We start from the raw sequence: 27956 nt of genomic DNA on the forward strand, positions 1-27956 counted from the left end.
AAGGCATTTAATCTAGACATTTAAACTGACTTGACAGACATTGCTCCTCTTGACTCAAGTTACCCCAGCAAATACAATGTCAACTGGTTTTTCCTCACCTATAAATTAACTTGGTACACTGTTAAATAGATTAAAACTTTGAATGATGTATGGATGGAATAACAAATACTTCAGTGTTTTACAGCTTTGCGTAGTGAATTTCAAGTTATTTGTGTATCTGAGGCTCACGTGTGTCTGAAAGGAATCCTAAATAAAGTCTTAAAAAACAGCTTGGGTTGCCTCTTGGCACTGGGTGGTCTGTCTGTGGGAACCTGCGGAAAATGAGAGAGCAGCTCCACAGGGGTGAGGTTGTAACAGTTTTGACTGACTGGCAATTCTGCTCTTATTGATGTGCCAGACTTGAAACATTTACCTGAAAAAATGTAGCCCAAACCTAAGGTGAGCTCGTTTAGTTGACCAAGTAGAGGATTAAAAGAAATGTAGATGTTTTAATTTTCTGCCGCTCTACACATGATTCATATGTCATACCTGTGAGAGGGGTCGTTGTGTAGACCTTTGAATATGGGTGGCTGAAATGTAAGCATGCACATTTTACACCTGACATTGTGAAACTTAGGAGTGTTTTCAAGGTTGACGTTTCTTTGATCCGATGTGACCGGTGTTGGTTGATTTTATGCCGGTTACTCTGAAGAGTCCCCTTTTTTTGCCTCCATGGTCTCTTACCCAGTTAAGTTGTTTCCCAGCCTCACAGAATATTTGCAGCTCCATCCAGATAAAGGCAGCATTTGAAATGTTTGAAGAGCAGGACTTCAAAATTAATTTGAATAATTCTTTGCTCCTGAGTTGTCCCTAAGCAAGGAATGGTTTTACAATGTCATCCTCCTCCTCGAGGCCCATGTGAAGCTGATGCTTTTCTCAACACAACCACGAGAGCGGCTGTAGCTTGCGGGTAGTTGCAGGAGTCCCACTGGCTCGCAGCAAGGAACGGCTGTTTTTTCTGGCATATGTATTCTGTCAGTAAACCTGTCATCACTCCTCCTCGGATGGACCCTCATGCTTTAGTTCTGAGTCAGGAGCTGGGGTTTACAACTGATTTGTGACTCCTTAGGAGAGGGGAAAGGAGCTATTCCAAGTGGCCAAACTTAGAGACTGAGCTTAGACATCAACCTCAAGAGAGTGGTCTGGTCACCTGAATCGGGTCCCAGCCTGTATCACCCTGAGGAGGAGCCCGTGTCTCTACCGACTTACAAGGAACCTAGAACTAAGTCTAAAGCCAACCTAAAACCAATGAAAAACTCTAATTTGTGTCAAATTCAGACAAGCCAAGGCAGAAACAGTGAATGGAGCCCTTGAGCCATACATTAAATACGCTGCATGTGCTTGAAATGCTGGTGCCTTTTGACCGAGAGCTCTTTTTCTGAGGGTTTGTCATTCATTTCGGTTCAACAGAGGTGAATGTACTCTCACTGTATTTCAGCAGTTTGATTAAAAATTGCACTGCTTCTTTGAGGAATAGGTTTAATTTCCAGTGGTATGCGTGACGGCATGATCATTTCGGTGTCTGCAGTCACCCTGTGTGCCACTTGGTGGGAACACACGAGGGAAAACGAGCACCACCCTATTCAGGGTTCCTTTGTGGGTTATGAACAGAGAGAGCAAAAGGACCAAATACCGTGTGTGTTTGCGCTCAGCGTTCGACGTGGAGGCATGAAGACAAGCAGACGACTTGCCTTCTCCCTTCAGCAGCGCACATCGGGGCTGCCGTCGCAGTCACTGGGCTGTGCTGGCGTGACAGTGGTGCAGCGCTGGAGAAAAGCAGGGCCGAAGACGGCAGGTTGCTGTGATAGAGGTGGATCGCTGCAAGTTGTGCTTCCCGTGTGCTGCCTGTCCAAGGTGAAAACAAGGGCTCTCACAAGACTGCCTCAAGGCGCTTGGCTCCACTAAGATAATGTGTTGTGTTTCAGATTTGACAAGAAACTACAGTAGAAGGAGTGGTCAGTGGTAAGTCTGTTGGCTAAATCTGTGCCCATACACGTAGAGCAGAGCCACGTTCTGCTCTGGGAGTGTGTTGCTTTCCTTGGCATTCTGCAGCAGGAACCAAGTACCTTTACAGCCACAGGCACACTCGGACCACATCACGGTAGCGGGGTTGTGATGGAGGGTGCCGTCTGTCACAGCTTCAGTTGGGTCAGGTGTCCTGTTTTCCCTGGCAGTGATTGGGACGGTGTGAGCAGGATCACGTGCTGATGTGTTGATCTCTGATGGGCAGGGTCTACAAAGGGTTCAAATTCGGAGGCATTGAAATTCTGCGTAGCTGTGACCTAGAGCTTGACCTGGTTGTAGAGTGTTGTCTTGCTGCTCTGATAAAACCTGTAAATGTGGTAATGTACAGGTGTCTGATTATTTTGGTTTTTGCTCTAAATGACTCACATCATTAAACAATGTAAAGTGTCTGAAAACCCAAGTTGTAATTACTGAGTAGATACCAGCTCCTTGCACAGCGCACCAGAAAACTTGCTGTTTGAGACAATTTGCGCCTGGTTTGTTTATTCAGGTAAGTGTTAAGGGGTCTTCATTTATCCTTTGGACTTAATTTTGAAAACAATTCTTTTATAAGGGTTTTTAAGGAAAATTATTTTCTTCCTGCTCTGTTGTTTTTCCCCCATCTGACCTTTTGATGTATTTCAGTGACAGTGTGACATTTGAGGGCAGAGTGCTTGTCAATGACCCTTTGAAGGTGACCTGAGAGAGACCTCATCTCTATTCAGACACCGCAGCAGCTGACTGAAATAAATCGCTTGGACTTTCCCTGCTTTTGGGACGTGGATTGTTGAATAATGCAAAGGATAGAAACCAAGAAACTGGGAAATAATTTGTGAGATAATCTTTGGTAAGCAGCGTATGCAGTGGGTCAGAGTTTCCTTTAAGTGGCACTCACGTACGCTGACAATGACATTGCATTAGCAGAGTTACAGGAAAAATAAATCTGTAATACACAGGGCCAGGCCCAGGAGTCCCAAATGCCTCAAAGGATTGTGCTTCTTGAAATAAAAGGTAGAGCCAGGTGCTGAAATGTAAATTTTCTGTACTAATCTGATAGGAAGTCTGTCTTACAGCATCATACTATTTCAAAATACAGTAATTTTATAAAAAATAATAGACGTTACTTACATGTTATTTTACCTTTAGAGATTTGGGGTTGATGCCTAGATTCTGGAACATTTCAGTTCCCGGTATCACTGTAATGGTTTCCAAGGTGAGAGTTTGAGCGTTAGGTTCCTCTCTGTTAATGAATTTAGCAGATTTACATGTCTTGGAGCAGAATGAATTCTGCTTTTCTAGACTCCAGCAGCAGCTCCTGTAAGAATGGCAATACCCATGTCTGTATGCTCCTGTGTCTTGTACACTCTGTGTTTTATAAAACTAATTTTAACGACCTTCAGGCCGTGCACAGACAGTCTTTACCCCCAGAGACAGTGCTGTTGACGGCATACTGCTGGCGTGCAGTAGCAAGGGTTGCTCGCTGGACTGAGGGCTGCGAGGTGGGATCCTGTTTCATTGTGTCTCCCCCTTCCTGGGCTTTACCTGACGGGTTTTGTGTTTCCTCGTCAGGAATCTGACTTGGAGGAATCTCCCTGCAGTGTCCTGCGAGGAGAGCGCTATCTTCTGTCCTCTCTGAGCGCGTGCTGCTGCGCAGGGAGCGTGGTGGGCAGATGCGTTACTTCACGATAGAGAGCTGCGGGGGTGGATGAAAACTGAACGTGGCCAGTGGTTAAAAGGAGCTGAAAAGGCCCAGTAGCGTGCAAACCACTGAGATCGTTTCAAGAAATAGGTCGTTTCATACATATTAGAAAATCATCTTTACATGAATAGATGCACATTTACTATCTTTCCAACATCTGAAACTACAAACCTTCTGAAAATACTTGAATTTGTAACGTTTTCTTTAGAACGTGTGTTTTTTTCACAGTGTTAAAAAGACATGGCTGAAATGCAGTAGCTCCATGTGTGCATGTGGGAGTTCTCTGCCACTGAAATCCCGTTTATTTCAAAGGTGTGCACTGCTTAGGTGTCCAAATACACTGTCATGGAGAGATCCTGGAGCAGACAGGATACATCTGTTCAGTCACCCAAGTGATCAAGGTAACCCCAGAATATTTTTCTTCAGTAATTTCAAGGAGATACCACCAACAAAACCAGCTTTCTGACAGCTTGGCTTTGGCGTGCGGAGCTCACACGAGACCCAAGGGCCTGCCTGAGGCGCCCGAGAGCGCGGCCCCACGCGCTGCTGGCAGGACGCGTCCCATGGGCCCTGGCTGGTTGTGGGTGTCACCGAGGGCCCTCTTATCCCAGGCTTCCCGCGTTTCAGATCAGCGTCAGGCTCGCCCCCTGTCCTGGTGTATCTCAGTAACAGAAGTGGAGGGAACTGCCTCGGTTTACGTCTGGGCTGGGAAGGCCGGGAAGGCTGGCTCCCTTGTGTGGGGGTGGTGTGCCACTGACGTGGAGGTGCAGCCCTGAGCAGCAGGATGTGTTTTCCCACCTAGGATCCTCCGCCCTTTCCGATGGGCTTGTGCCGTTCTCCCTCGTTCGGCCTGTGTAGGTATGCCAGCGACATAGTTAATCAGCGGATTTTTTAACATTTCTTAGGTTTCTGAATAACTTATTTTGTGCTAATTTTCTTTGGCTCTTTTATTTTTACTCCCTAGTTGGTTGCCCCTGTGAGACTGTTGGAGAACGCTGTGACGTTACTGTTGGTTTAGGTAGGATGACAAATGCAAGAAGCCATGGCGTGCGCCTCCCTCGTCTGCATTAAGCCGCAGATGCAGGATGAGAAGTAAGGAAGAAGTGTATTTCCTCCTAAATTTCTCATTTCTCTCCCGTGCTCCTTCCTGTAATTTGCCTTTCAGGTGATCTTCCTTAGTGTCCTCCAGCCCTTGTACTCTCTGTTCTTGGTCCTCTCCTTTTCCCTCTTTTCTCTGGATAGCCTCACCCAAAGTTCAGCTACTCGCTGTGCTGATGACTCAGAGATCTTCCCTCTGTTCCTTACTTGTCTCTATTCAAATTAAAATCCAAGCTTCTCTGAGATTTCCTTGTACCTGAAATGGGGTATAGCTAAAGAAAGACCACGTGAGAGGAGACCCTATTGCTCTCTACAGCTGCCTGAAAGGAGGGTGTAGTGAGGCTGGTGTTGGTCTCTTCTCCCAAGTAACTAATGACAGGACAAGAGGTAATGGCCTCAAGCTGCGCCAGGGGAGATTTAGGTTGGATATTAGGAAGAATTTCTTTACTGAAAGAGTGGTTAGATGTTGGAACAGGCTGCCCAGGGAGGTGATGGAGTCACCGTCCCTGGAGGCGTTCAAAAGACGTGTAGATGTGGTGCTTAGGGACAGGGTTTAGTGGTGGGCTTGGCAGTGTGAGGTTAATGGTTGGACCTGATGGTCTTAAAGGTCTTTTCCAGCCAAAATGATTCTGTGATTCTAGATTCTTGCACAAACCCTCCCGTGCAAGACCGTGACGTGATGCCGTGCCATTTTGTAGATGTACAGATGAGCTCTGGGCAAGTTGGTAGATCCGAGCAGGACACTGCGGTGCGCCGCGGTCTCGCCCCCAGCACGGCGCAGCTCTCTCCTTGCTGGAATGGGGCCCTTCAGCCGTCTACCACCTACTGCCATGGTCACTAGAGGAGCTCCAGCAGCTGCCTTGTCCCTCACCCCCATCACGTGGGGCGTCTTTGAGTGAAAGGCTGCAGGTGGATGCTGTGACGAGGCTTTTGGTTTGTGTGTTTTAAGGCCACCGAAATAAGCATTTCCTGAAGTGTGGAAAAGGGTGAGCCTAGCAGCAAGACACATGGCTACTTGGATGCCTAAAGCATTTTGTGAGGGGAAAGGAAAAAAGAGACTGCAGATCTTCAGTTCGAGCACCTAGTTCTTATTTCTTTACATAGCCAGCTTCTGGGAATTGTTGGTAAACTGCAGGCAGAGAAAAAAAGAGAAAATGGTTTCCTTTGACAGAAGCAGTCCTTTACCCGAGAGAGGTTTGAAAATGAGTGCGTAACATTGTATTTCAGAGATCTGAATGCCAGTAGGTTTTAAATGGATGTAAATCATACTGACAAAGAAAAAAAGGCAAAAGAATACATAAAGAAATGAGATTGAAGAAGCACTTACAGCTGCACAATGGCATTCAAGGAAACAAAAAACGCACTGATTAACTGTTGAAAGAGTAGTAATTCTGTGAATATGTTTGTCTAATTTAAGAGGTTTAATTTAACACTTGAGAGAACTTGGACAAAGCGCACCACGTACAGCAGCAGGCAGCCAGCAGACCCAGAACTGGAGCTGTTTAAATATGTGTATTCTGTTTTTAAAAGTTACGATAGGAATGCTCGGCCGGTGCACGGGAAGGACAGTAGCCCCCTGTGTAGTGACATTTAATGTCTCCTTAAAATCTCAGCTGCGGCCTCGGAAAGGGTGGTCGGATCTCGGGTCTGTGAGTCGAGGCGAGAAGAGAGGTTCGTGCAAGGGGCACCTCAGTGGCATATTGCGGGGAATCTGTTGCCGTATTTGATCGCGGCGACGCTTCACCCCAGGCGCGTTTCCAGGCCTCGCCGCCCTCCGACACCCGGCGGTGCCCGGCGGGCCGAGGCGGGACTCGAACCCGCGGCACCGGGCTCGGGGGCGGGGCGCGGTGACGCGGGCGGGGCGGAAGTGAGGCGGCGGATGAGGCGGGCGGCGGCGGCCGTGGGAGCCGGCTGCCGAGCGGCCATGAGCTACGAGCACCGCCGGGACTGGGGCCGGGGCCGCGGCCGCGGCGGCGATGGCGGGTCTTCCTCCTCCTCCTCTTCCTCCTCCGCGGGGGGACACGGGGGCCGCGGCGGCGGGCGGGGGCGCCACCCCAGCCACCTCAAGGGCCGCGAGATCGGGCTGTGGTACGCGCGGAAGCAGGGCAAGAAGAGCGAGGCGACGGACCGGCAGCAGGTGAGGGGCGGGCGCGGGCGCGGGGGCAGCGGCACCGGTTGTGCCCCCTCCCCTGCGCCGCCGCGGCCTTCGGGTTTCGTCGCGGTCCCTGAAGGAGCGGGGGAGGAAAGGCTGCGGTGCCCCGGGGCGGGCGGGGGGAGCTGCCGGCCTCCTGGATCCCCGCGGGCCGGAGGGGAAATGAGGGGCGGCAGCGGGGCTGGGGGGTCCCGGAGAGCCTCGCGGGGCAGCACTGCCCGGGACAGCGGCTCGACCGCCAGCCCCGGGCCCGGGCCCGGCCCGCGCTGCCCCGTTACCTCGGGGGGGCGCGTTCATGGAGGGTTTGGCCTGGCGCGGTGAGGAAGGTGGGTCTGTCGGAACGACTCGTGAGGGGCGGCTGATGCCTGCGCTGGTTTCGTGTGTGTTAATAATAAAATAGCGTGTTGGTGAAAATGATCCTTGTTTTTGCTTGTTTTCCCCGCTAGCGAGCAGTTGTGCGCATGGATGAACGCAGGGAAGAGCAAATTGTGCAGCTGTTGAATACTGTCCAAACTAAAAATGAAAAGGAGCAGGAAGCCATGTCCTGGTGGTCTGGGGATGAAGAAGGGTGAGGAGAAACAGCTACCGATGCTTTTATCTAATTTGAATTGAACACGCTTACTTTAGACTGGACATCAGGAGAGATTTCTTTACTGACAGAGCGGTCAAGCACTGGAACAGGCTGCCCAGGGAAGTGGTGGAGTTGCCTTCCCTGGAGGTGTTCAAAAAACATGTTGATGTGGCACTTTGGGACATGATTTGATGAGCACGGGGGTGTTAGGGTGACAGTTGGACCTGATGATCTCAGAGGTCTCTTCCAACCTTAATGATTTTATGAAACTTTGCACAAACGGGCAGGAAGATACATCAGAAGATGTGTAAATTCCATGAGTGAATTAAGTTAGCAGATAGACTCAGTTTTTTTGCACGTGTTGTCGTAGTGAAACAGTTGTAACTGTTGCCATAAAACTCTTCTCCAGATTATTGTTGAGCTTGGGGTGTTAAATTTTTACTTAATATCCTGTAATGGGTCCTTAGACTTACTAGAGTAGATACAGGGAATTTTTCAGCTCCCCTGGCCTCTGGAATTACTCTTCCAGAGGTGGCGTTTGACTTCATTTTTCAGTTATTGTGCAGTCTTGGAATGTTTTCTCAGCCTCTGTGAAATCAGGTCCATTCTTAACACTCAAAGGATTTCAAATAACAGCAGTGAAATGGGCAGCCGGGTGTGTTACTCAGAGCCCGCTGAAATGAGGTGTTTGGGTCTCTTTGAGCGAGTGACCCGGTTACAGGGCAGGGTTTCTGACAGCAGGTTAGGCAATAGTTCTCTGGAGATGTTCTCTTGCTTTGTTTGGCAGAAAAGAGCATGTTATGTTTCTAGATGCTGATGTAAAACCGTTGATGGCTGGTGATTTTCAGACTTTTATTGCTTTAATGGCATACGCCATACTCTCATTGGCTGGGGGCAGGTGACTCACGGATGGCATGTCTCAAAAGCAGATGTAAGGTTTGCCCTGGACAGTTCAACTTGCTCTTCACAGTGGCCCAGCATGTCGTGGATAATCTTTGAAGTTTCTGTTCTCTGCCCTCATTTCAGACCTACTCCTGAACAGCCTGCAAAAGTGAAGCCAGATGCTGAGAAAGCTCCTGTAAGACAGAGGCCAGTCTTGGAAAAAACTTTTCTTGACCGGGATGTGGAATATCTCTTTGAAAACAATGAGCAGGATACTGATTTAGATGAGCAACTTAAAGAAGACTTAAGAAAGAAGAAATCTGATCCCAGATATGTTGAAATGCAGGTACTTTTCCATGCGTTAAGTAGAAAGCTTTTAATTGGATTTTTTTGTTGTTGTTTTAATTAAACCTGAAAACTTTACTTCTTGCAGTTTATTTACTGGGAAGTTGTCATAATGTTGCTTTGGCTGACAGTTACCTTCAGAATTCGCAAAACACGTGCCTGTCAATAGGACAGCAATGATAAAACAGCCTTTCAGTGACAATTTGTGATTGCTTAAACCCGAAAATTTTAAGCTTACACATAGTTTAGCTGGGTGGGGTTTTCTGTTGTTTAACAGACAGTATCCCTGCATTTATGTCCTAAAACTGAAAGCACAAAAACGGGCTCTGAAGGAACTGCCTCTGAAAAAGGCAGTTTCTGCTGTTCCAGCGGCCGTGTGTAAGGCTGTCAAACCAAACGGCCTTACCGTGAGCAGGCGGTTCTCCCTCTGATACCGGGCCCTGGGCTTGCAGCTCTGCGTGCCTACCTCTGCGGGTACTGAACTGTTGGATTTAAATTATTTTGCTAAGTTTAATGAAACTGAAGACATGCGTGGAATTAAACTTATTTCTAGTGGTCCTGTGTTTACATAGGTGTTAGCCGAATAGTTTGTCGGGTCATTTTGCAGTCTAGCCTAGGCGATAGATGAAATCTGTTCTGTACTTCAGCTGTTTAAAGATAACGCACTGTTGTTTTCTTTTTCCCCAGAGGTTCAGAGAGAAACTCCCCTCATACGGGATGAGACAGGTAAATGTGTATTTAATTTGAAAGAGTATCTGTTTCTGTTGCTTTGTTGTAAAATAGGAGGGAACAGTTGTGTACCTGGGACTAAGGAAACCTCTGTTGCCTTTTATGAAGGTGCTGAAGCCTCCCAAGTTCTGACACTGGGTTTGACTTCTTCCCAGAAAGTAGCTCAGGTTCACTGCTTCAGGATGAAGTGACTCGGGGCTGTATATGGTTTTATCAGTAGGGGCAGTTGTATTCATGAAAATGGTATTGGATGGTAGAGATATTTAAGTGCCTTTTTTTTTTTTTTAAGTATAGGTCTTTTCTTCTTTCTCTGCCAGTTAAACTTGTAAAATATTCCTAGTTTCCCGGATTTTGTATAGAGCAATTGACCACTATGTAAATTATCATGCATTCTTTTTCATATCTATATATATATATGTGTGTATATATATGTGTGTATATATATGTCTATACAAAAAATTAAGGCCATTTGTTGAACATTTGCCCAACTTAGAATTGAATATAGTGCCAGTTAAATCTTTTCTCTTTTAATCACAGACTTAACGGCTGTACTGCTGGCTGTTATTGCCATCAGGGTCCCAGTCAAAGTCTAACATTAGTGATAGTATGGGTCATGATTAATTGGTGCTAATTCTTCATTTGATGTTGCCTGTATCAAACAGAAATTGAGTATTGGGTTATGTTTTCTCTTGCAGGTTCAATGAATGATTAGTGAGCTTCCTTTCTGAAGTTAATGTGTTGTCATAACGTGGTCCTTCTGTTAGCGTGTGTCTGTTAAAACCATTACACTCCCCTTTGCAGCCCTTCGGGGTGGGAGGTGGAGGGTGGCAGTGTAAGAAGTCTGTTCCTGTCGGTGTAAGAAATGTTAAAATATTGCGCTGCAAGTCTTCAGTTTGTACAGTCTTGGAGTCCAACAGGGAAAACGCTTCTTTCTGGTCACCAAAGATACACAGAAGGGCAAGCAGGAGGGAGAAACGTTTAGAAAAATGTATTTCAGGCTTTCATTTTCATTATTTTCTGTTGTTTTGATAGAGCATCTTAAGTATGTAAAACTACTGTTCAGACTTGATATGCTTTAAACCTTACACACGTGAAGTGCAAATGTGCAGAAATTACTTCTGGGTGGTTTAAACTTTTTTTAAGCTTTTTTTTTTTTAGTATTACCAGAAGCAGGTGCGTGTCTGTTTCTTTAGTTGCTATGATACTGTCTTCTAACTTCACCACACAGGGGCAGAGGATTGTCAAAATCCTTCTAAAATCTGGTTTGAGCAGTAGTGCAATAAACGTTTTCTCTTTGTGTGGAAACAGGAGCTTGTGAACCTCATAAACAATAATCGAGTAACAGTGATAAGTGGGGAAACTGGCTGTGGGAAGACAACCCAAGTTACCCAGTTCATCTTGGATGACTATATAGAGCGAGGGAAGGGGTCTACGTGCAGGATTGTTTGTACTCAGCCTCGGAGGATCAGTGCTATCTCGGTAGGTGCCGTGTTGACACACTGAGTAACTTATTTCTTCCGATTGCTTTTTTTCCCTAATAAATCTGGGGGAAAAGTACTGCCTTACTCGGAATCAAAACATAATTCTTACTGGGCCTGGGGTGCATGGGCAGGCTTACGCGCTGGGTGTACGACCTGCCAGGTTATTTGAAGTTAAGATCTGAAAAAATTCCGAGTGACCGGATGGGTGCTGTGCACCTCCCGAAGAAACTGCTCTGCTGTCACGTGCCCTCCTGCTGGATTTGAGGCCCAGGACAATCATTCAGCCTGTAGCGGGCAGTGAAGGTGGCTTTGTGTGTGTGTCTTTACAGTCGTCTTCGATTCTGTTGCACATACAATTTTGTTAATACACACTAATTTGATACTTCATAAGTTTTGGTCATTGATGGAGCTCTGGCACTGCAAGCTTCAGTCTTCCCTGAATGTAGTCGTGGGTTATGTCTGTCACTTGAACAGGTTTGGGCAGTGCAGGTGGGAGTGAAGCACTTACTGTTGTGCCAGGCCCTTCAGAGGTGTGTTAATGAGCAAGAAAGAGTTCGGCTTTGAAGTGCCCACTGGTTATTGCTCTTCTTGATAGTTACGTATCAAATGGATACAGAACCTTCCCTCCCATCAGGAAAAGCTCGCCCCCCTGAAGGGGCGGGTGTACTGCTGATGCCTCGAGGGCTGCGTTCCTCATACCGCGTCCTGGGTCGCAGACCTGCTCGTGGTTGCTGGCAGGAAACGCTGCTCTCGGTGGAGGATAAAAAAGTGATTTTCAGGGGGTGTGTTTCTTATTTGCCAAACATCGTGGTTCTAGGTATTTCCCACTGACGAGTGGCTGAACTGTACGTCAGCCTTGTGGGATATTCTAATTATTGGGGGTTTTAAGGCACTATTTTGATTTTCTTTCTTTTTCTAAGGTGGCTGAGAGAGTTGCTGCTGAAAGGGCAGAAGCATGTGGTAATGGCAAGAGTACAGGATACCAAATCCGTCTGCAGAGGTAGGACGGGCTCCCTGGGCAGTTTTTGTGCGTTCGTGTCAAGCAGCCTCTGTTGCTGTTCAAGCAAGCCTTGAAAAGTAGTTGTTACCGTGGATGACTGCTTTCATTCTGATATTTTCTCGAGAAGGAATTCCTATGACCTGAGGAGTAAGGTTTTTGAGATTTAGCAAAACGTTTGAGTGCAATTATCTTATTTTATGCAACATCTAACAGTGGCTGCCACCAAGTTGTATTTTTTTCTTAAAAGTCCTTTTTTCAGCTCTTCTAAAAGGTTCTGCTATAGGTAGAGATAAAACTGATGTCCCCAATCCATGAGTTTCAAGCAAAAATGGAAATGCTAAAGGAGAGAATGCTGTAAGCCGTATTTCTGGGGAAAATTATGCATTTGCTAGACTCATCTGTTGAGTAATCCCACTGGGATCAGGTGATACAGTTAGGTGCATGGGCAAGAGTTCATAGACCTAGAGCCATAGAGCAAAAGCTGTTACACTGGAGCCATCTCTAATTTAAAAAAACCACCTGAAACGTTACCAGCAGATAATGGAATCTCAGTTATCGCTGAGGATGAACTGCTGGTGAGAGATGACAGCTTGGTCCTTTCAACATTTTAATTGGAGTGTATAGAATCTCATCTGTGTATTTTCCTTTACTATTGAATCAAGAACGTCCCACTGCTGTAGTTAGCTGTCGCCTGTGCTGAGCTTAGGCGGCTGCCAGCATTTGGGGTCAGCAGATGGACGTGCAAATGGTGAGAAACGATGTGTGGGGAGTCGGGGCTTCTGTCAGGTTACAAGTGGGTCACTCCCCGTCACAGAAATGCTGCGGCTGTGGCCTCATTCCTTGTTCCTCCAGCCGGACTGGGGGTGAGCCGGTCAGCGAATGAGGCACCCTTCAGCCTGTCTGTAATGACTAGCTGCATTTGGATTTTTTTTTAAGCTTTTAAATTTTAGATTTTAAAGCATTAAAAAAAAAAATTTACTTTGTAAAATACAGAGAACTGAGGAATTCTTAATGTGTCTCTTTCAGTCGGTTACCACGGAAACAAGGTTCGATTTTATACTGTACCACAGGAATTGTCCTACAGTGGCTCCAGTCAGATAAGTAAGTTTTCCCATTTAGTAAGAAACTGAATACAATTATGAAATTACTTGTCCTCTGAGCTGTTTGTAACAGTCTTGGCTTTGGTTTTTAAGTTCTGTTAAAAACAAATGTTTTAACTTCCTGCTCTTCTGTTTTAGGCACTTGTCCAGCATTAGTCATGTAGTCCTTGATGAAATTCATGAACGAAACCTTCAATCAGATGTTTTAATGAGCATCATTAAAGATCTTTTGAATATTCGTTTGGATCTGAAAGTAATACTAATGAGTGCTACTTTAAATGCAGAGAAGTTTTCGGAGTATTTTGGTAGGTGAAATGCTTCCTATGAATGTTCCTCTTGAGTAATTTGGGCTTCTACAGTCTAATGCCGTTCTGAAATTTCAGGATTGATTTTTATCAAAAGAGGTAATGACTTCAGTTTTACAAATAGTTGCCAGCTGCTGGAGATGTTATTCCCTTACTTTGTCTCCTCATGAGCATGTGTTGCTTCTGGTTTTGCTTTTCATACATGTTATGGAAACAGTATCTCCAGAGTGTTTTCATATTAAATATTTACTAATATTTACCATATTTTAGAAGTCTTGGTGTAAGTGGGCAAGCAGATTGAAGCCTTCAGTTGTTCAGTCTTCCAGCTTTATCGCATATCTGGAACCCGATGAGAATGCTGGAGAGCGATATACTGCTTGCTACCTATGCTTTTTTATTCAGCAGCTTTATTTGGAATTGAATTTGGCATCTTCTGTGAGAATTCTAAAATAAACAAACAGAAAAACCTTATAGACTTGGCAGCTGTATTGCAAAAACAGTGAAGAATGTTAATTGCCTCTACTATTTCAGTACAGTATTCTGTTTGCTGATTAAAACCTGAGTTGTGCCTTCATCGACAGATAATTGCCCAATGATTCACATACCTGGCTTCACGTTCCCCGTGGTGGAATATCTTCTTGAAGATGTAATTGAGAAGTTGAGGTAAGTGTATTTTCTGAACACCATTATAAAGAGTGTTTCGGGGGTTTTGCTTAGTAGGTCTTTTCAAAGATTATCTTGGTATAAATAACCTGGGGAAGAATTAGCTGTGTTTTTCAACAGGAAGCCTTTCGAGGGAGGTTTAGTAGTTTTCCCAGTGGCAGACAGCTATCTGGAAATGTTTGGCTTGAGGAGTTAAAAAAGCCTTGTCTGTCTTTTGGTGTGGTGAATTTTCAGGCTACAAAATCAAGCTGTTCTTTCTGTTTGTTCAGGCTCTTTTCTGTGTGTTCTCATGCTTACATGGTACCTGTTTTTATAAGTAAGATTTCTTCCAGAAAGGAAATTCAAGAATCTGATTTACGTGGTGTAGCTGAAGTGTGGCATATTGTCCATGGTTCGGAAAACTGCTACGCAGCTGGCTTTAAATGACTTCAGCTTCATGTTTGTTATTTAAATGTCAAGGTACACTCCGGAAAACACAGACCGTCGGCCGCGGTGGAAGAAGGGCTTCATGCAAGGACATGTAAGCAGACCAGAAAAAGAAGAAAAAGAGGAAATCTACAGGGAACGATGGCCAGACTACTTGAGGCAGCTGCGGGGCAGGTCGTTCTCGAGTTACTCTTGCGTTAAGTTTTTAGATGCGTCTTAACTGAGCAGCATAACCTGGTGCTGTGTTCTGTTACTGCGCTTTATCGGTGCTGTGGTAGCTGCTGCTGAGGAAAGGTAGCGATGGGATTGCCAGTGCAGGTGGCTGGCAGCACTGGGGTGCTTCAGAGGGGTCAGAGAGGGTTTGCTGGCTCCGTCTGTGCAAACCATAAGAGAATGTGGAGCTGCCGAGTCGCTCGCTGTGGATGGCAGTGTTGTCCTTTACAGTCTCCAGCGTAACGTCAGGCTGCTTGAGCTTTGGTCATTAGTTCTCTTCTGATGAATTCTCCCCTTCTTCAGTCTTTTTCCTTGAGAGAGATCTCACAGTTTTTTAGTCTCATAATCGACATAATACAAAATGTGCTGGTTTTAACAAAGCCAACACCCCCCCCCAAACAAACAAACAAACAAACAAACTAACAAAACCACAAACAAAAAAGCGCCACCAAAACAAAAACCCACCACCACCTTTTCCTCAGAACAATTTGATACTCCTCTAGAGTGGTTTAAAACCAAGCTAAATAATTTAGCCTCTTGAGCACCTAGTAGAGGTTGTCCACTTGAAAGTCCTTTGATTGCCAGCGTTTGACTGTGTCGGGAACCTGGGTGAGTGGATTAACTGGGTAGCCTGGCTGATTGATTTCAGGAACAGCACGCTCCTGTTTTCCTCCTGTCTTATTTGACTTCTGCGTTTCAGGACTGTCTATGTATCCAGCTTGGTAACAACAGTGAATAGAGGTGCCTGAGTGATCTCTCTCTTTTCAAAGGGAAGAGTCCTCAATGCGGTATCTCTGACTGACCTATCCTGGGCTCTGTGCATCCCATCTGTACTCCTTCCCTTTCCCACCGCGTCTTGGGAACTGATTGGCAATTCTTTCCATAGCATTAGCTTTCATGAAATCAAAGGGCTGACCAGATGAGATGCCTGCTCTGCTCACTGCGTGCGAGAGAGAAATTGAAGGGTCAGCTCGGGTAGTTCAGGTCCCAGCTAATCCTCGACGGGGGGAGAGGCCATCCAAGTGCTTCAAACGCAGCTCGGGCATAACATGGCGACTCTTAAACTTCCTGTTCTACACTGACAGTGGTCGCGCTAAACTAAATCCCAGGAGTGTGTTGGGAGTGCAGGAGCTGAGCAGCCAAAGAACCGCGTTGGTCAGCCGGGGGCACACAGGCGTGAGGCCGCAGAGCCTCGCGCCAGCCGCAGCAGCGCGTGACTGTGCGTTGTTAGTTACCAGTGCGTGTGCTTCCAATGCCCGCAGGTATTCGGCGAGTACTATAGATGCCTTGGAAATGATGGATGATGACAAGGTTGACCTTGACCTTATAGCAGCGCTTATCAGACACATCGTTTTGGAAGAAGAGGTAGGCTGCTGTCTCTGGTCGCCGCGTTTTAATGGTGTGACTGAAGTGCGGTCCGTGGCTGTTGGGAATGTCAGCGCTGACAGCTGCCTGATCGTGCAGATGTAGTCATCTTCGGGTTTGCTCTTCTCAGGAGCGATCTAGCAGCTTTGGATATCTAATTGCTATTAAGCCCTGAGTTTAGAATGTGGTTAGTTACAGTGTGTATTGAATGAGATAGAATCCGTGTGTAAAGGGGAGCACACACCCCAGTGTTCTCTTGACTAGGGGTTGTGGGTATCAACGAGAGCTGTGTACATAGAAACTTGGAAAACGTAGGAATGCTTTTGATGTGCTCATTTATCGTCCCTTCTGAGCAAGGGGTGAAAAAGAGCCTGCATTCTTTCCCTGACGGTAGGGATTGTCTCGCAAATGAAATGGGGTAGGTACCTGAAGGTTTGGGTGCTGTTCTGATTCAGATTGCTTCATTTTTTTCTTTTGGATAAGCTTTAAATAAGCTTTCAAATTAAGTCTACACCTTAGTTATTTGATGGAAAGTAATATAATTGCAAATTAAATTTTAACTTCTTTCTGTACTTGTTTGTCAGAAGTAGTAGTCTTGGTCGTCTGTAGTAGAAGTTACGTTTTGTGGAACAGCTGTAGAAAACAGTCTGAAGACCTCTCGAGTGTACAACTGATCTCTGTTCTTAGTTCCTCAGCAACGGGAGGGAGAGGGCACACGCAATAGAGTTGGTGTTCACTGCCTCCTGTCCACACTGTGCAGTTGGCTTCAGCGGTTTTTCTGCCCCAGTAACCTCCACAGGACTTAAATGCTGTGAAGACAGAATTTTTGTACAGCCTAGCAGAAGTCTAGTCACGTTTACCAAACCCAGGGCTAGGAGACTCCTCCAGCTTTCGGCTTGTCAAGATTGGTAGCTAGCACCACTGCACTGATAGTTACCTCCAAATGTGCCTTACCTTGTTAGTTAGCGATAACATCGTCAGAATATTAACATCTGAAGGATCCTGTACCTGAAGCAGTGACAGTGAAGAATAACTCCTGTTACCGTAGGTGTAACGTGTGTATGTTGTCATCACCTGAAGTTACGTATTTTGTGTGTTCAAAAACATTGTGGACGAGCTGACACCTTGGCTGATTCCTTAAAGAGAATTTTGTTTATTAAAAATATTAAATAATCTAATAGTTCAGTGGATACATCGTTTAAGCTGTGGCTACTGAGGATGAGCTGCTGTTGCATGTTTTGGTTTTCCTGTGGTGAAAATCATACCTTACTGTCTCTCTGGTTTATTTGCAGCTGAAGTTTGGGTGTTGACGCGGTGTTTAAAACACTGCAGGGGAACAGTGTTTAAAATCAAATTTTTATTTCTTGCGCTCAGATGAATACATGTAGCTAACGCTTTTGTAGAAAACCATCTTGCGAGCTGTTCCACGTTTGAGTCAGTGAGGTTTCACATATCACCTGCCCGACGCAGATGTATCGGTGTGCAAGCAGCTGGTCCTTTGCAGAGCGTGCGATTTACTCTGACCTCTCTTCCCTCCGCTCCCTCTCTCCTATATAGGATGGTGCAATTCTAGTGTTTCTTCCAGGCTGGGACAACATTAGCACTTTGCACGATCTCTTGATGTCACAAGTCATGTTTAAGTCAGGTAAAAATAAAATTCTACATGGGGATTCTAGCAGTAGTGCTAGCAGGAAACGATTTTTGCATGGGATTGCTGGTATTGCACGGGATTTTCTTTTGTTTTTCTTGTCTCTCCTCTCAAAATGACTGCAGTGTGGTCAGTGTTTCTTGCATTTCTGTGGTAGCTTTCAGCTGCGAATGATAACAACTCGTTTTCCTCAGTGTAGGAGTGAACTGTCTGAAAAGGAATCTCAGACTCATTCTGTGTTCGTTTCCTCTGCTCTTGCTTCTTCAGCAGCGTCTGTCTGCTGCACTGCTGATAGTTCTTTTAAATCCTGTTTATTCCTAGAGGGTTTTTTTTAATAGGACACTGAAATACTCTCTGCGTATTGGATAGACTTGAATTTGTCTTGTTTGCATAACTCATATTTTCATCTAGCTGTGCCCTTGACTGTTCAAATAGTTGCTGTGTGCATTCCATAAATAATTTCAATTTATCGAAAGACTGAGGAGAATGTCAGTTTGTTTATTAAACTTGACCAATTATTAAATCATTTTGAGAATTTAAAAATGAAATATAAATTACTGGACATCATATCTTTTCTTAAGCTTGTCAAGTCATCATAGCATAATAAAAAAAAAAATTCTGTTGTACCTTTTTAGTTTAGATTTTGCCATTATGATACATATACCTGTGAATTCAGAGTAAGAAACAGCAGAGTTACTTGCAGCATATCTTCTCTATTCTGCGTAGTTGATTTTCCTGTAAAAGTAAAGTTTCTGTGCTTACACCATATTTTTCACTGATTTTTTTTTTTTTTTAAATTTTCAGATAGGTTTGTTATCATACCTTTACATTCATTGATGCCTACTGTTAACCAGACTCAGGTATGCTTTTCTTTCATTGTCATATTTCACAACTAGACAAAAAATGAATTAAGTGTGTGTTTGCTTCTGGCAAACATCTAAATGGGCCATGGATAATTGCAGGTTTTTAAGAAGACCCCCCCAGGAGTGAGGAAAATCGTGATTGCTACCAACATTGCAGAGACTAGGTAAATAGCTAGCGACGGACCACCAAAAGCTATACATTTAACAGAGCAAACAAGTGATAATTTAAATATAAACCTGTTCAGTGTTTCCAAAAAGGCATGTTTTCATGTTTGTGTCCTGTAACGCTTCACCTTTAGAAATATTTATAGACTGAACAGTTTTTCTTTCATTGTTTTAAACAATTAAAACGTGGCCGTTACTATAACGACCCGCCTGGTTGTACGATAAATCCGAGCTGCCTGTCCTCCCTGCAGGCTTCGTAACCCCACGTGCTGACCTCTTCCAGGCCTAGGGGAGTGAATCAAGCTCACTCTTGAACTGCTGAGTAACCTAATTCTTCATGAAATTCCAAACGCAGATACTTTCTTTTATTGTTGGCTCACCGTTTGGGAGGGGGGAAAGAGAGGCTGAGCCCCTGTCCCATCCAGTCAGGCTTGCAAAGGTGAAGAGTTCCTTTTGTTCCTCTCTGTTTTAAACAGCATTACAATAGATGACGTCGTGTTCGTTATAGATGGTGGAAAAATAAAGGAAACCCACTTTGACACGCAGAACAACATCAGCACAATGGCAGCAGAGTGGGTTAGCAAGGCTAATGCCAAGCAGAGGAAGGGTCGGGCAGGAAGGTAAGGATAACGGGGACGGCTGGAAAAGCTCTGTGGGGTTGAGTTTCCAGCGCCTGCCTGCTGGAGGTTCTGCTTTGTCACTGGTGTGTTGGGCAGCAGATGCCAGCACGGCGGTCCCTTGTGGAGAGGCTGGTTTCCTTGTCTTTCTAGGAAGCCGGCTTAGCTTGTGCTGCATTTACCTCCCAGTCTCCCCACTCCTTACAGAATAAGTCCCACTTTTTTAAAATGTTTGTTGGTAGCATTTGCCTTCATGCCTGATCTATGAGGCTAAAACACATTCAGTCAAACGAGTATCACTTGGCTGTGTACCAGAGCTTTTTGAAATATCCCTCCCTCTCAAAATACCTTGTGCAGTATTTTCTCTCTTGTTCAGACCTGCGGTTCTCTGGTCTCTTCATGGCTCTCTTGAGCCGTTGGTGGGAGGTTTCTGTGTTCTGCCTGCCTTTTGCCTGCTGACAGGTCTGTGTTTCCGAAAGCTGAAATGGCTTTTATGGTTAGAATACACTTCAGTTCTAATCCCTTGAGGTGTTTTGGAAAGCTGTTTATAAACAAACACAATCATAACATCACAGTGTCATGGGGGGAAAAATACAATTGTTTATTTATATCATTCCAGAGTTCAGCCAGGCCACTGCTATCATCTGTACAACGGGCTGCGTGCTAGCCTGCTAGATGATTACCAGTTACCGGAGATCTTGAGGACGCCTTTGGAAGAGCTCTGCTTACAAATCAAGGTAAACACACGAATCTTCAAACGTATTTGTGGTTTACTTTTCCGGTGGAGTGAGAGGTTGAGAGATTAAGTTAATGCCGCTAGGGTTGTCTTGAAGTCAAAATTCTGTTGCACCAGAAGTACAGTATACTTAGGTGATAATTGCAGCAGCTTTCGCAGAATGCGTGCTTGTATCTCAATGCGTCAAACCCAGAAAAATAGGATTGTCTGGTGTAAATAAAAGCTGAAGTCTGTTAACAAAAAATTAGGCAGTGCTCCCCCCCCCCCCCCCCCCCCATATCATTCATTCAGTGAGAATGTCAGTGAGTCCAAGGATATGAAGTCTTAAAAGAATTTTACTAAAAAGTGGTTTTAGAACTGACGTGAGTTTCCTTTTTAGCAGTTTATATGCCATGTGTATGCATGCGGAACGAAGAGTAGATCTTTATGTTCGGATTTCATCATTAATACATTTTTATTTTTGTCCTTAGTTCTTAATTAGTGAAATTCTAACTCAAGCTGTGAATTGCTCACATTTCGTCATTAATACATTTTTATTTTTGTGCTTAGTTCTTAATTAGTGACATTCTAACTCAAGCTGTGAATTATTCACACTTTTTTTAATTGGTGTGGGCTCTGCTTACTAATTTTAGGTAGCCAGCTTTCTCCAATTGCTGTAGGTTTTTGATGTGGGTTTTTTTTTTTCATTTCAGATTCTAAAGCTTGGTGGAATTGCTTATTTTCTGAGCAAACTAATGGATCCACCATCTCGTGATGCTGTAATGCTGGCCATCAATCATCTAATGGAGCTGGTAAAGTATTGCTTAATGTACATGCCAGGAAAAATCTGGGTTAGAGCCACGTTACTGCGTTGTTTGTTACCAGACAGTTCTGATTCTACAGGTCTGGAGGTTTGCAACCCCTTATCGTATTGTGGAGATCCTTTATTATGTCCTGACTGAACAGAGGAAATAATTTCACATGATACTTGATGTTGATGGGCTGCGTAGAGTAATTCCCATGGAACCTTCTAAATGGCTCAAAACACACACATGCACCTTGCATTCCAGTTCCCTGCAGATAGTTATTTAGCTCGCTGCTTCTGTACTGCCCTGCTCGTGGCTGCATCTGCCAAGCCTCCCTGTCCCCGTCAGATTAGTGAAGAGTTTGGGCTACTTTTTGGTGGGCAAACAAGGCATGTAGGAGACAGATGTCGCGTGTCGTTGCCCCTGCGGATGCTGGGGAAGGAGAGGTTAATGACCCGTTTGCACTACTGACTCCTTGCCCTGGTGTTATTTGTACAATCGGTTGTAGCAGTAAGTGGGAACATCTGATGTAGATGAAGGGCAGTATTTAGAGTGGTGGTGTGATCCTGTAGATGTTGAGATAAAATTCAGCTGTACATTTGGTGGTCTGTGCAGTGCTGTACAGCGGCAGAGGAAATGAAAACAGGAGTGATACTGAGGGTAAGATACAAGTCTAAAAAGGAGCTTGATCAGGAGAATAGGAAGACACTCCAGTGTTAATAATTCTTCATAGTTTTGTCCAGACAGAGCCTGAGCCCTAGTAAACCACTTGACACACCATGAAAGATGGTTGCTGTTTCTGTGGATCTGATTGACCATTTCAGTTTCTCCATAACTTGCCTGATCTCTCCCCCGCCGGACCTTACTACTGCGCCCTCCAGCTGCGAGGCTTTCCTTTGGGCTCTGGGTGTACTAGTGACTATTTCAAGGAAATCCTCCCCGTTTCAAATTCTGTGTTTGTTCTGTTTTTTTTCTCTTTCTTCTTCTGACAGAATGCTTTGGACAGACAAGAAGAACTGACTCCGCTCGGTGTCCATTTAGCACGATTACCAGTTGAGCCACATATTGGAAAGATGATCCTCTTTGGAGCTTTGTTCTGCTGCTTGGATCCAGTGCTTACAATTGCAGCTAGCCTCAGCTTCAAAGACCCTTTTGTCATTCCTCTGGTAAAGTGTCTAAGAGGAGAACTACACCTAAGACTGTGCGAGTCCCAGATGGATATCGGGGCTTACTGGGATGTTACAGTTTAAAAGCACTTCAATCTTATTTTCATGTTACTCACGTTTTTATTGGTAAAAGCTTGCCTTCACATACTGTGAAGCCCTGTCTTTGCCTGCAGAATAGTGGCAGTAGCTTTAATTTTCCTGTATGTTGCGTACAAGTCTTGCTGTATACGTGTACCTTAATGAGGTGTCAGTCATGACTATTTTATAGGTTCTAATTATTCTTAGGGCAAAGAGAAAGTCGCAGATGCAAGAAGAAAGGAACTGTCGAAGAACACTAAAAGTGATCATCTGACTGTGGTGAATGCTTTCACGGTATGTATGTTTTAATGTTGGTTTTCTTCTAGAATTTTAATTGGAGTCCTATGTCTTATTCAAGGAAAAGAACGTATCAGTTTTATGCTCTCCTATTTCTTTCTTGGCTTCTACAGAAACATAAAACCGAACTAATTGTCACCCTTCTAGTGTTGAGGAATCTTGTCTTCAGGCTCAATAACCTAATCTCATGTGGCTAAGTCAGTGACAGAGACAAAGAAAATGTTATAGTTGCCTTGCTGAAGTCATTAATTCTTGTCCTTCTGGCCTCTACAAGAGGTGGAAGTGGACTTCAGAGGTGTTGGAGATTTAGCTGTATAGTGTTGGGGTGAGAAGAGGAGGAAATAAATGGCCTGGAATGCAGTTTCTATCCAGGGCTGTTAACCACAAAGGAAGTGCTGGCAAACTGAGCTAGGTTGTACTCCTCACCATGGAAAAAGGAAGTTTTTGATTCAAAACGTTGTGAAGTTGTGGTTTTCCGCTCTGTGCTGCGTATACATAAACAAAGCGATCAAAGGGTTTACTTTCTCTCTTGTAGAGAAAAACGTAACTATATTGTTTGTTGACCTCCAGTTTTTGCTGCTCTTCATTTTTTAGTACGTGTTCACTTACAAACTGCCTTTGAACTACGGTTTTAATTTTTAGGGCTGGGAAGAGACTCGGCGCCGTGGTTTCAGAACCGAGAAAGACTATTGCTGGGAATATTTCCTGTCTTCAAATACACTGCAGGTATCATCCTGACAGTTTCAAAGAGAGGATCATGACTTTAAAAGAGGAGGGGCAAGGGGGCTCCTAGCCTTTTGGCACAGCATCACGCCGGGACAATTTTTGTTGTTTCCTAGATGCTGCATAACATGAAAGGACAGTTTGCTGAGCATCTGCTTGCAGCGGGATTTGTGAATAGCAGAGACCCCAAGGATCCCAAATCGAATACGAACTCGGGTAAAGAGTGGAAGGAAATGGAAAATTTCTGGTAGCTGAAACCTCGGTTTGCAGAACTGCTTTATTTACTTTGCTGTCTCCTACAGACAATGAGAAGTTGCTCAAAGCGGTCATCTGTGCTGGCTTATATCCAAAAGTTGCAAAGATCCGGCCAAGCTTCAGCAAAAAGAGGAAAATGTGAGGGTTTGGTTCAATGTTGGTTTGTATTCAAGGGGTTTTCTGCATCAGGGAGTTTGGTGAGGTGAAGGAATGGCTGAGGGCACGTGTGAATCTCTGTAGCTCAAGGCGTGGCTGTAGGTTACTTAATTTGAGAAGGGTAGATGACAGCGTGGATTGTTGATCTTTACTTTTAACATTTGGGTACCTGCTAGTCTGTGAAATCATTTGTGTGACGTGATCGTGCCACGGATGATGTTGCAGTCTATCAGTAACAGTGCTGCTAAAGGAGTCCTGCCGTCCTCTTTGGTCTGCAGCAGCAGTTGAAATTAAACCCTGTCCTTTCTTATTATTTGGCAAGAGAGAGCTCAGAAATTCTGGTCTGTTGATTTATCACTTCTTATATTATCAGACTATTTATTCTTACTAACTGTTACTGACAGTAACAGTGCACTCATCAGAATGTAGATGTCCTTCATGGACATGATTTAAGGCAGAATGAAGGGTTGAACATCTGCATCAACTTTCTGGGTGTGTAATGTCGGGACAACAAGCTGGGAGCAATCATTATTAACACAGCAAACAAAAAACCTCACAAGTGATTATTTCTATGGAAGGAGTAGTCAGAATTAGACTTGAGATGGTGTAATTTAGACCAGTCCATAGCTGACACTGCTAGTCCCTTGATATTCCCTGTGCTGCAGCCGCCCAGGGGATGCAGTAAGCTTGCCAACCTGGCGCGTGTTACGGCGTCGCTGAGGCTGTGCTGCGTGGTGGAGCTGGGTGTCAGCCAGCTGCCCGGGAGGGCCCGGCTTGGTGATCCCCTAAGCCAGAGATCCCTCCCACTAACCACTTGGTGCTGGCCAGCCTCTGCCGCCCGCCGCTTCAGCTTGGGGACGCTGAACACCGGGAGCTGCAGAGCCCTTCCCAGGCGGGGAGCGGAGAGCTGGGTGACCCGCACCCGAAGCGTTGCACCCCTGAGCTGCGGGGAGCGGGAGGGCGGTCGTGCTTCGCCCCCGTTGGGCTTGGCTTCTGCTTTTTCCTGTCTGAGGGCACTGTTGGTTATGTTAGAAGGGAAATGGGATTTCAGGGAGTCAATATAACCCCTGCAGCTGAACGTTATCCCTTGAGTCAAATGCCTTCACAGGCACATGGTACGCACAGAGTTACACCACTCCAGACTGGTCGATACTGGTATAGCTCGTCCCTTGTTTCACACTGACACTGCTTGACACTGAGCAAAGAATTCAAGATATGCCAAGTCCCTTATGTGTTTTTCCCAAAGAAATTGCTTAAAACTTGGCATATGTAACCAAATTCGGTAATGTAACCAAACTCTGAGTCCTTCATTTGGAAAAAGAATGCCACTTGTTTTTTCTGCTTGAGAGAATGACAGCATTTTCTTTTAATTTGATAAAAAATTCAGACTTCTTAAATGCAGAGAGGTGTCTGAAAATTCATACTGTAGATTCAGTTGTAATCTTTCAGGAAAGGAGTTAAAGTTTCTTCAGATGCCCTTGTGCTGTCAGAGTTAGTATGCTAGTGGAGAACCGGAGGGGTTGTTTCACTTGGGACATGATTGTGCTAAACTTTCAAGGTCTTATTTCAATCCTAAAATAAAAACTTGTTCTTTTTTTTTTTTAAGGGTGAAAGTTTGCACCAAGACAGATGGAACAGTTAATATTCATCCTAAATCAGTTAATGTGGAAGAAACAGAGTTCCATTATAACTGGCTCGTGTACCATTTGAAGATGAGAACTAGCAGTGTATGTGAAAGTTTATAGTTGTGTCATTTATTTTTGTAGCCCTTTAATAAGATTGGATCAAGGTTCAGAGGGGATGTGAACAGTGCCTTTGTTTCGAAGCCTTCCTGTCTTGGGTCATTCCTTTTACATGCTCTCAGATTGTGTCTTGGTGATACTGGTGGTGGTGCTCCACAAAAAACTAAATTCTGGGCTGGTGGTTTTTTTTTTGGGGTGGGGGTTAAGGTTCTGGCAATAACAGGTATCATTTTTTTTTTCCATTTCAATCTAGTGTAACACTTCTGAATATGCTCAAATGTTAGTTGTTTGGTTTTTTTCTCCGATTGTTACGAGGTAGTTCATTTGATTTCACCACCTTGTGTGAAGGACTGTATTTGGGACTGAAGGACTGTATTTGGAACCGTTCTGTTCCTGTTCAATCTGATTTCGTGTAACTTTTGCAACTGGGTTGCTTCATATGTGTGTTGCAGATTGATGCGTGACGCTGCATAATGATCTTGTGGGATCTGTTACGAGTTTCACTGGGGGTTGCTCACGTCACTTAAGATGTTTCGAAGGGTGATTGGACAGTTTTGTCTTCTTGCAGATTTACTTGTACGATTGCACAGAGGTCTCTCCATACTGCCTCTTGTTCTTCGGAGGAGATATATCCATTCAGAAGGACAAAGATCAGGATACCATCGCTGTGGACGAGTGGATTGTTTTCCAGTCTCCGGCAAGGATAGCGCACTTGGTTAAGGTGGCTGTGTTTGATAATAATGTATATGGAAGGCTTAGTGTAACACTGATTCTGCTCAGATCTCTGTATTTGCTGTGACTTTACCTGCTGATTGGTCGCTAGAGGGAGATGGTAGTGTGTTAAATTTATTCTCAGTGAGCAGTTCAAGTACACAAGGTAAACAAAGGAGATCTGAAGGTGTGTGGATGAAGGCAGGTTAAAACGCAGTAGTCAGCATTCTGAACAGTCTGTAAGCTGGGTGGAAGTAAACAGTAATGTACTCCCTTATGTTTGGCCTTAGGAGCAGTCACTCGGATTTATTTGGGGTTTTTTGTTTCCAATGTGATCCCTTGAATGAAGAGAAGGAGGCCGTGTGCCTCTCGAATGTGGCGGTGATGTTCTTGCCCAGCTGGTGCAGCCTCTGCCGAAAAATTCACGGGGATATTGAAAAACTGTAGAAGCTTCAGAGAAGAGTCATAGGGTGGATTTAAAGGATTTATAACCTTGTCTTACAGTGAGAGATCTGAAGAGCTTAATCTCTGTAGTCTTCCATAGCGAAAGCTGTAGGATGACTTAGTGCGTGAAATGTCCGTGTGGATGTGGAAACATGAGGAAGGGCCTCTTGAGCTAGCCGTAGGGCTCCAGTGGAAGGAGGAGCTGAATTGGGCTCTATTTAATATTAGATCATAGAAATCATATCTGACTCTTTTTTTTTTTTTTTAAACCCAAATATTTTTAATCCTGAAGCAGTGAGCTCATGGGATGTATAGGCTGTTAAAGGCTGTCACATGCAGAGATTGTCACCTGTCATTGAAACTAAAACTGTTACCTTTTGAGAAGCAGCATTTGGTCCTGAAAATAGCGATGTTGAAGTGAATTGATAGGGGAACAGCAGGTGCAAAGACGGGGAGAACAGAGGGCTCAAGGGATTTGAACTTACTGTAGTAACGTTGCTGTGTGTAGCTCTAATTGCCTGTCTCTTTTTTTTTTTTCTTCTTTTTTTTCTTTATTCCAACAAACTGCTTCCAGAATTTAAGACAAGAGCTCGATGATCTTCTACAAGAAAAAATAGAAAACCCACATCCTGTGGACTGGAATGATATTAAATCCAGGGATACAGCAGTACTGACAGCTATTATAGACTTAATCACAACACAGGAGAATGAAAGTGCCAGAAACTATGCGCCCCGGTTCCAGAGTGAACGCTATAGTTGACACACTTTCCTCTGTGTTGATAAAGCCAACGAATTCACCTTTTTTGTTTTGTTTTTTATAGCATTTATTTAGCTAGAGGAAAACTTTTTTAGGGTAAGCTGGTAATGCCCTTGTACTGAAGAGCAGTTATTTCAGAATAGTTGGTAATATCTGTATATGCATGGTATTCTGTGTTCAGTGTAGCTTTTTAAATCGGAGAAATGCAATGCTGGCTGTGTTAGTTGATGTGTGTGTCCTGCGGCAGCTTCTTTTTTTTTTTTTACCCATGAGGTAGCAGATAGATACTCAAAAAACCTGCTAAAATACTGCTTAGTAATACTTAAACTGTTCTTGCTATTGGTAGAAACATCTCAAAAGACTTTTTTTGTTGTTGTTTGTTTAATTGGGGTTGGTGAGTAATTACACTGTGTTATTCCAGCTGTGCAGCAGTCGTCTCACCAGCACTTCCACAGAAGGTAATTATAGCTTAATTAAACTAAACTTGAAAACACTTGTTAAATTTGTACTGTGGGAGGAAACAATCTTCAGAAATATTTTCTTTTTCTGCCTTTCATCCCATTCAGTTAATCTTTCTTCACTTTCTGCGCCCATCCGTCATTAGTACTGACTAAAATTTCAGATTACAGGAAACATGGTTAGATAAAAGTCATGGTGGGATACGCTTTAAGGTTTGGCATTCTAATTTTTCTTTTTATTTAAAGCAGTCCATGTGTATGGGTTATAGTATTAAAGTCATTT

General features: G+C 44.4%; 1 protein-coding gene across 1 annotated transcript; it reads left to right on the forward strand.

Annotated features, from left to right (window-relative positions):
• The first annotated feature begins 6764 nt into the window (after window positions 1-6764).
• On the forward strand, window positions 6765-27473 carry DHX36 (DEAH-box helicase 36). The gene is made up of 25 exons (XM_086468644.1): window positions 6765-6977; window positions 7439-7560; window positions 8590-8791; window positions 9478-9516; window positions 10828-10998; window positions 11921-12000; window positions 13027-13101; window positions 13239-13405; window positions 13987-14068; window positions 14528-14668; window positions 15970-16072; window positions 17630-17717; window positions 18525-18580; window positions 18683-18747; window positions 19225-19368; window positions 19985-20102; window positions 20794-20892; window positions 21879-22052; window positions 22338-22424; window positions 23070-23153; window positions 23267-23366; window positions 23453-23543; window positions 25168-25288; window positions 25872-26024; window positions 27033-27473. The coding sequence occupies exons 1-25, from the start codon at window positions 6765-6767 to the stop codon at window positions 27216-27218; spliced, it is 2961 nt and encodes a 986-aa protein (XP_086324770.1). The 3' UTR covers window positions 27219-27473.
• The last annotated feature ends 483 nt before the right edge of the window (window positions 27474-27956 follow it).

This window comes from Leptosomus discolor, chromosome 7 (assembly GCF_034619465.1).
Source record: "Leptosomus discolor isolate bLepDis1 chromosome 7, bLepDis1.hap2, whole genome shotgun sequence".
In the NCBI taxonomy this organism is placed as follows: domain Eukaryota; kingdom Metazoa; phylum Chordata; class Aves; order Leptosomiformes; family Leptosomidae; genus Leptosomus; species Leptosomus discolor.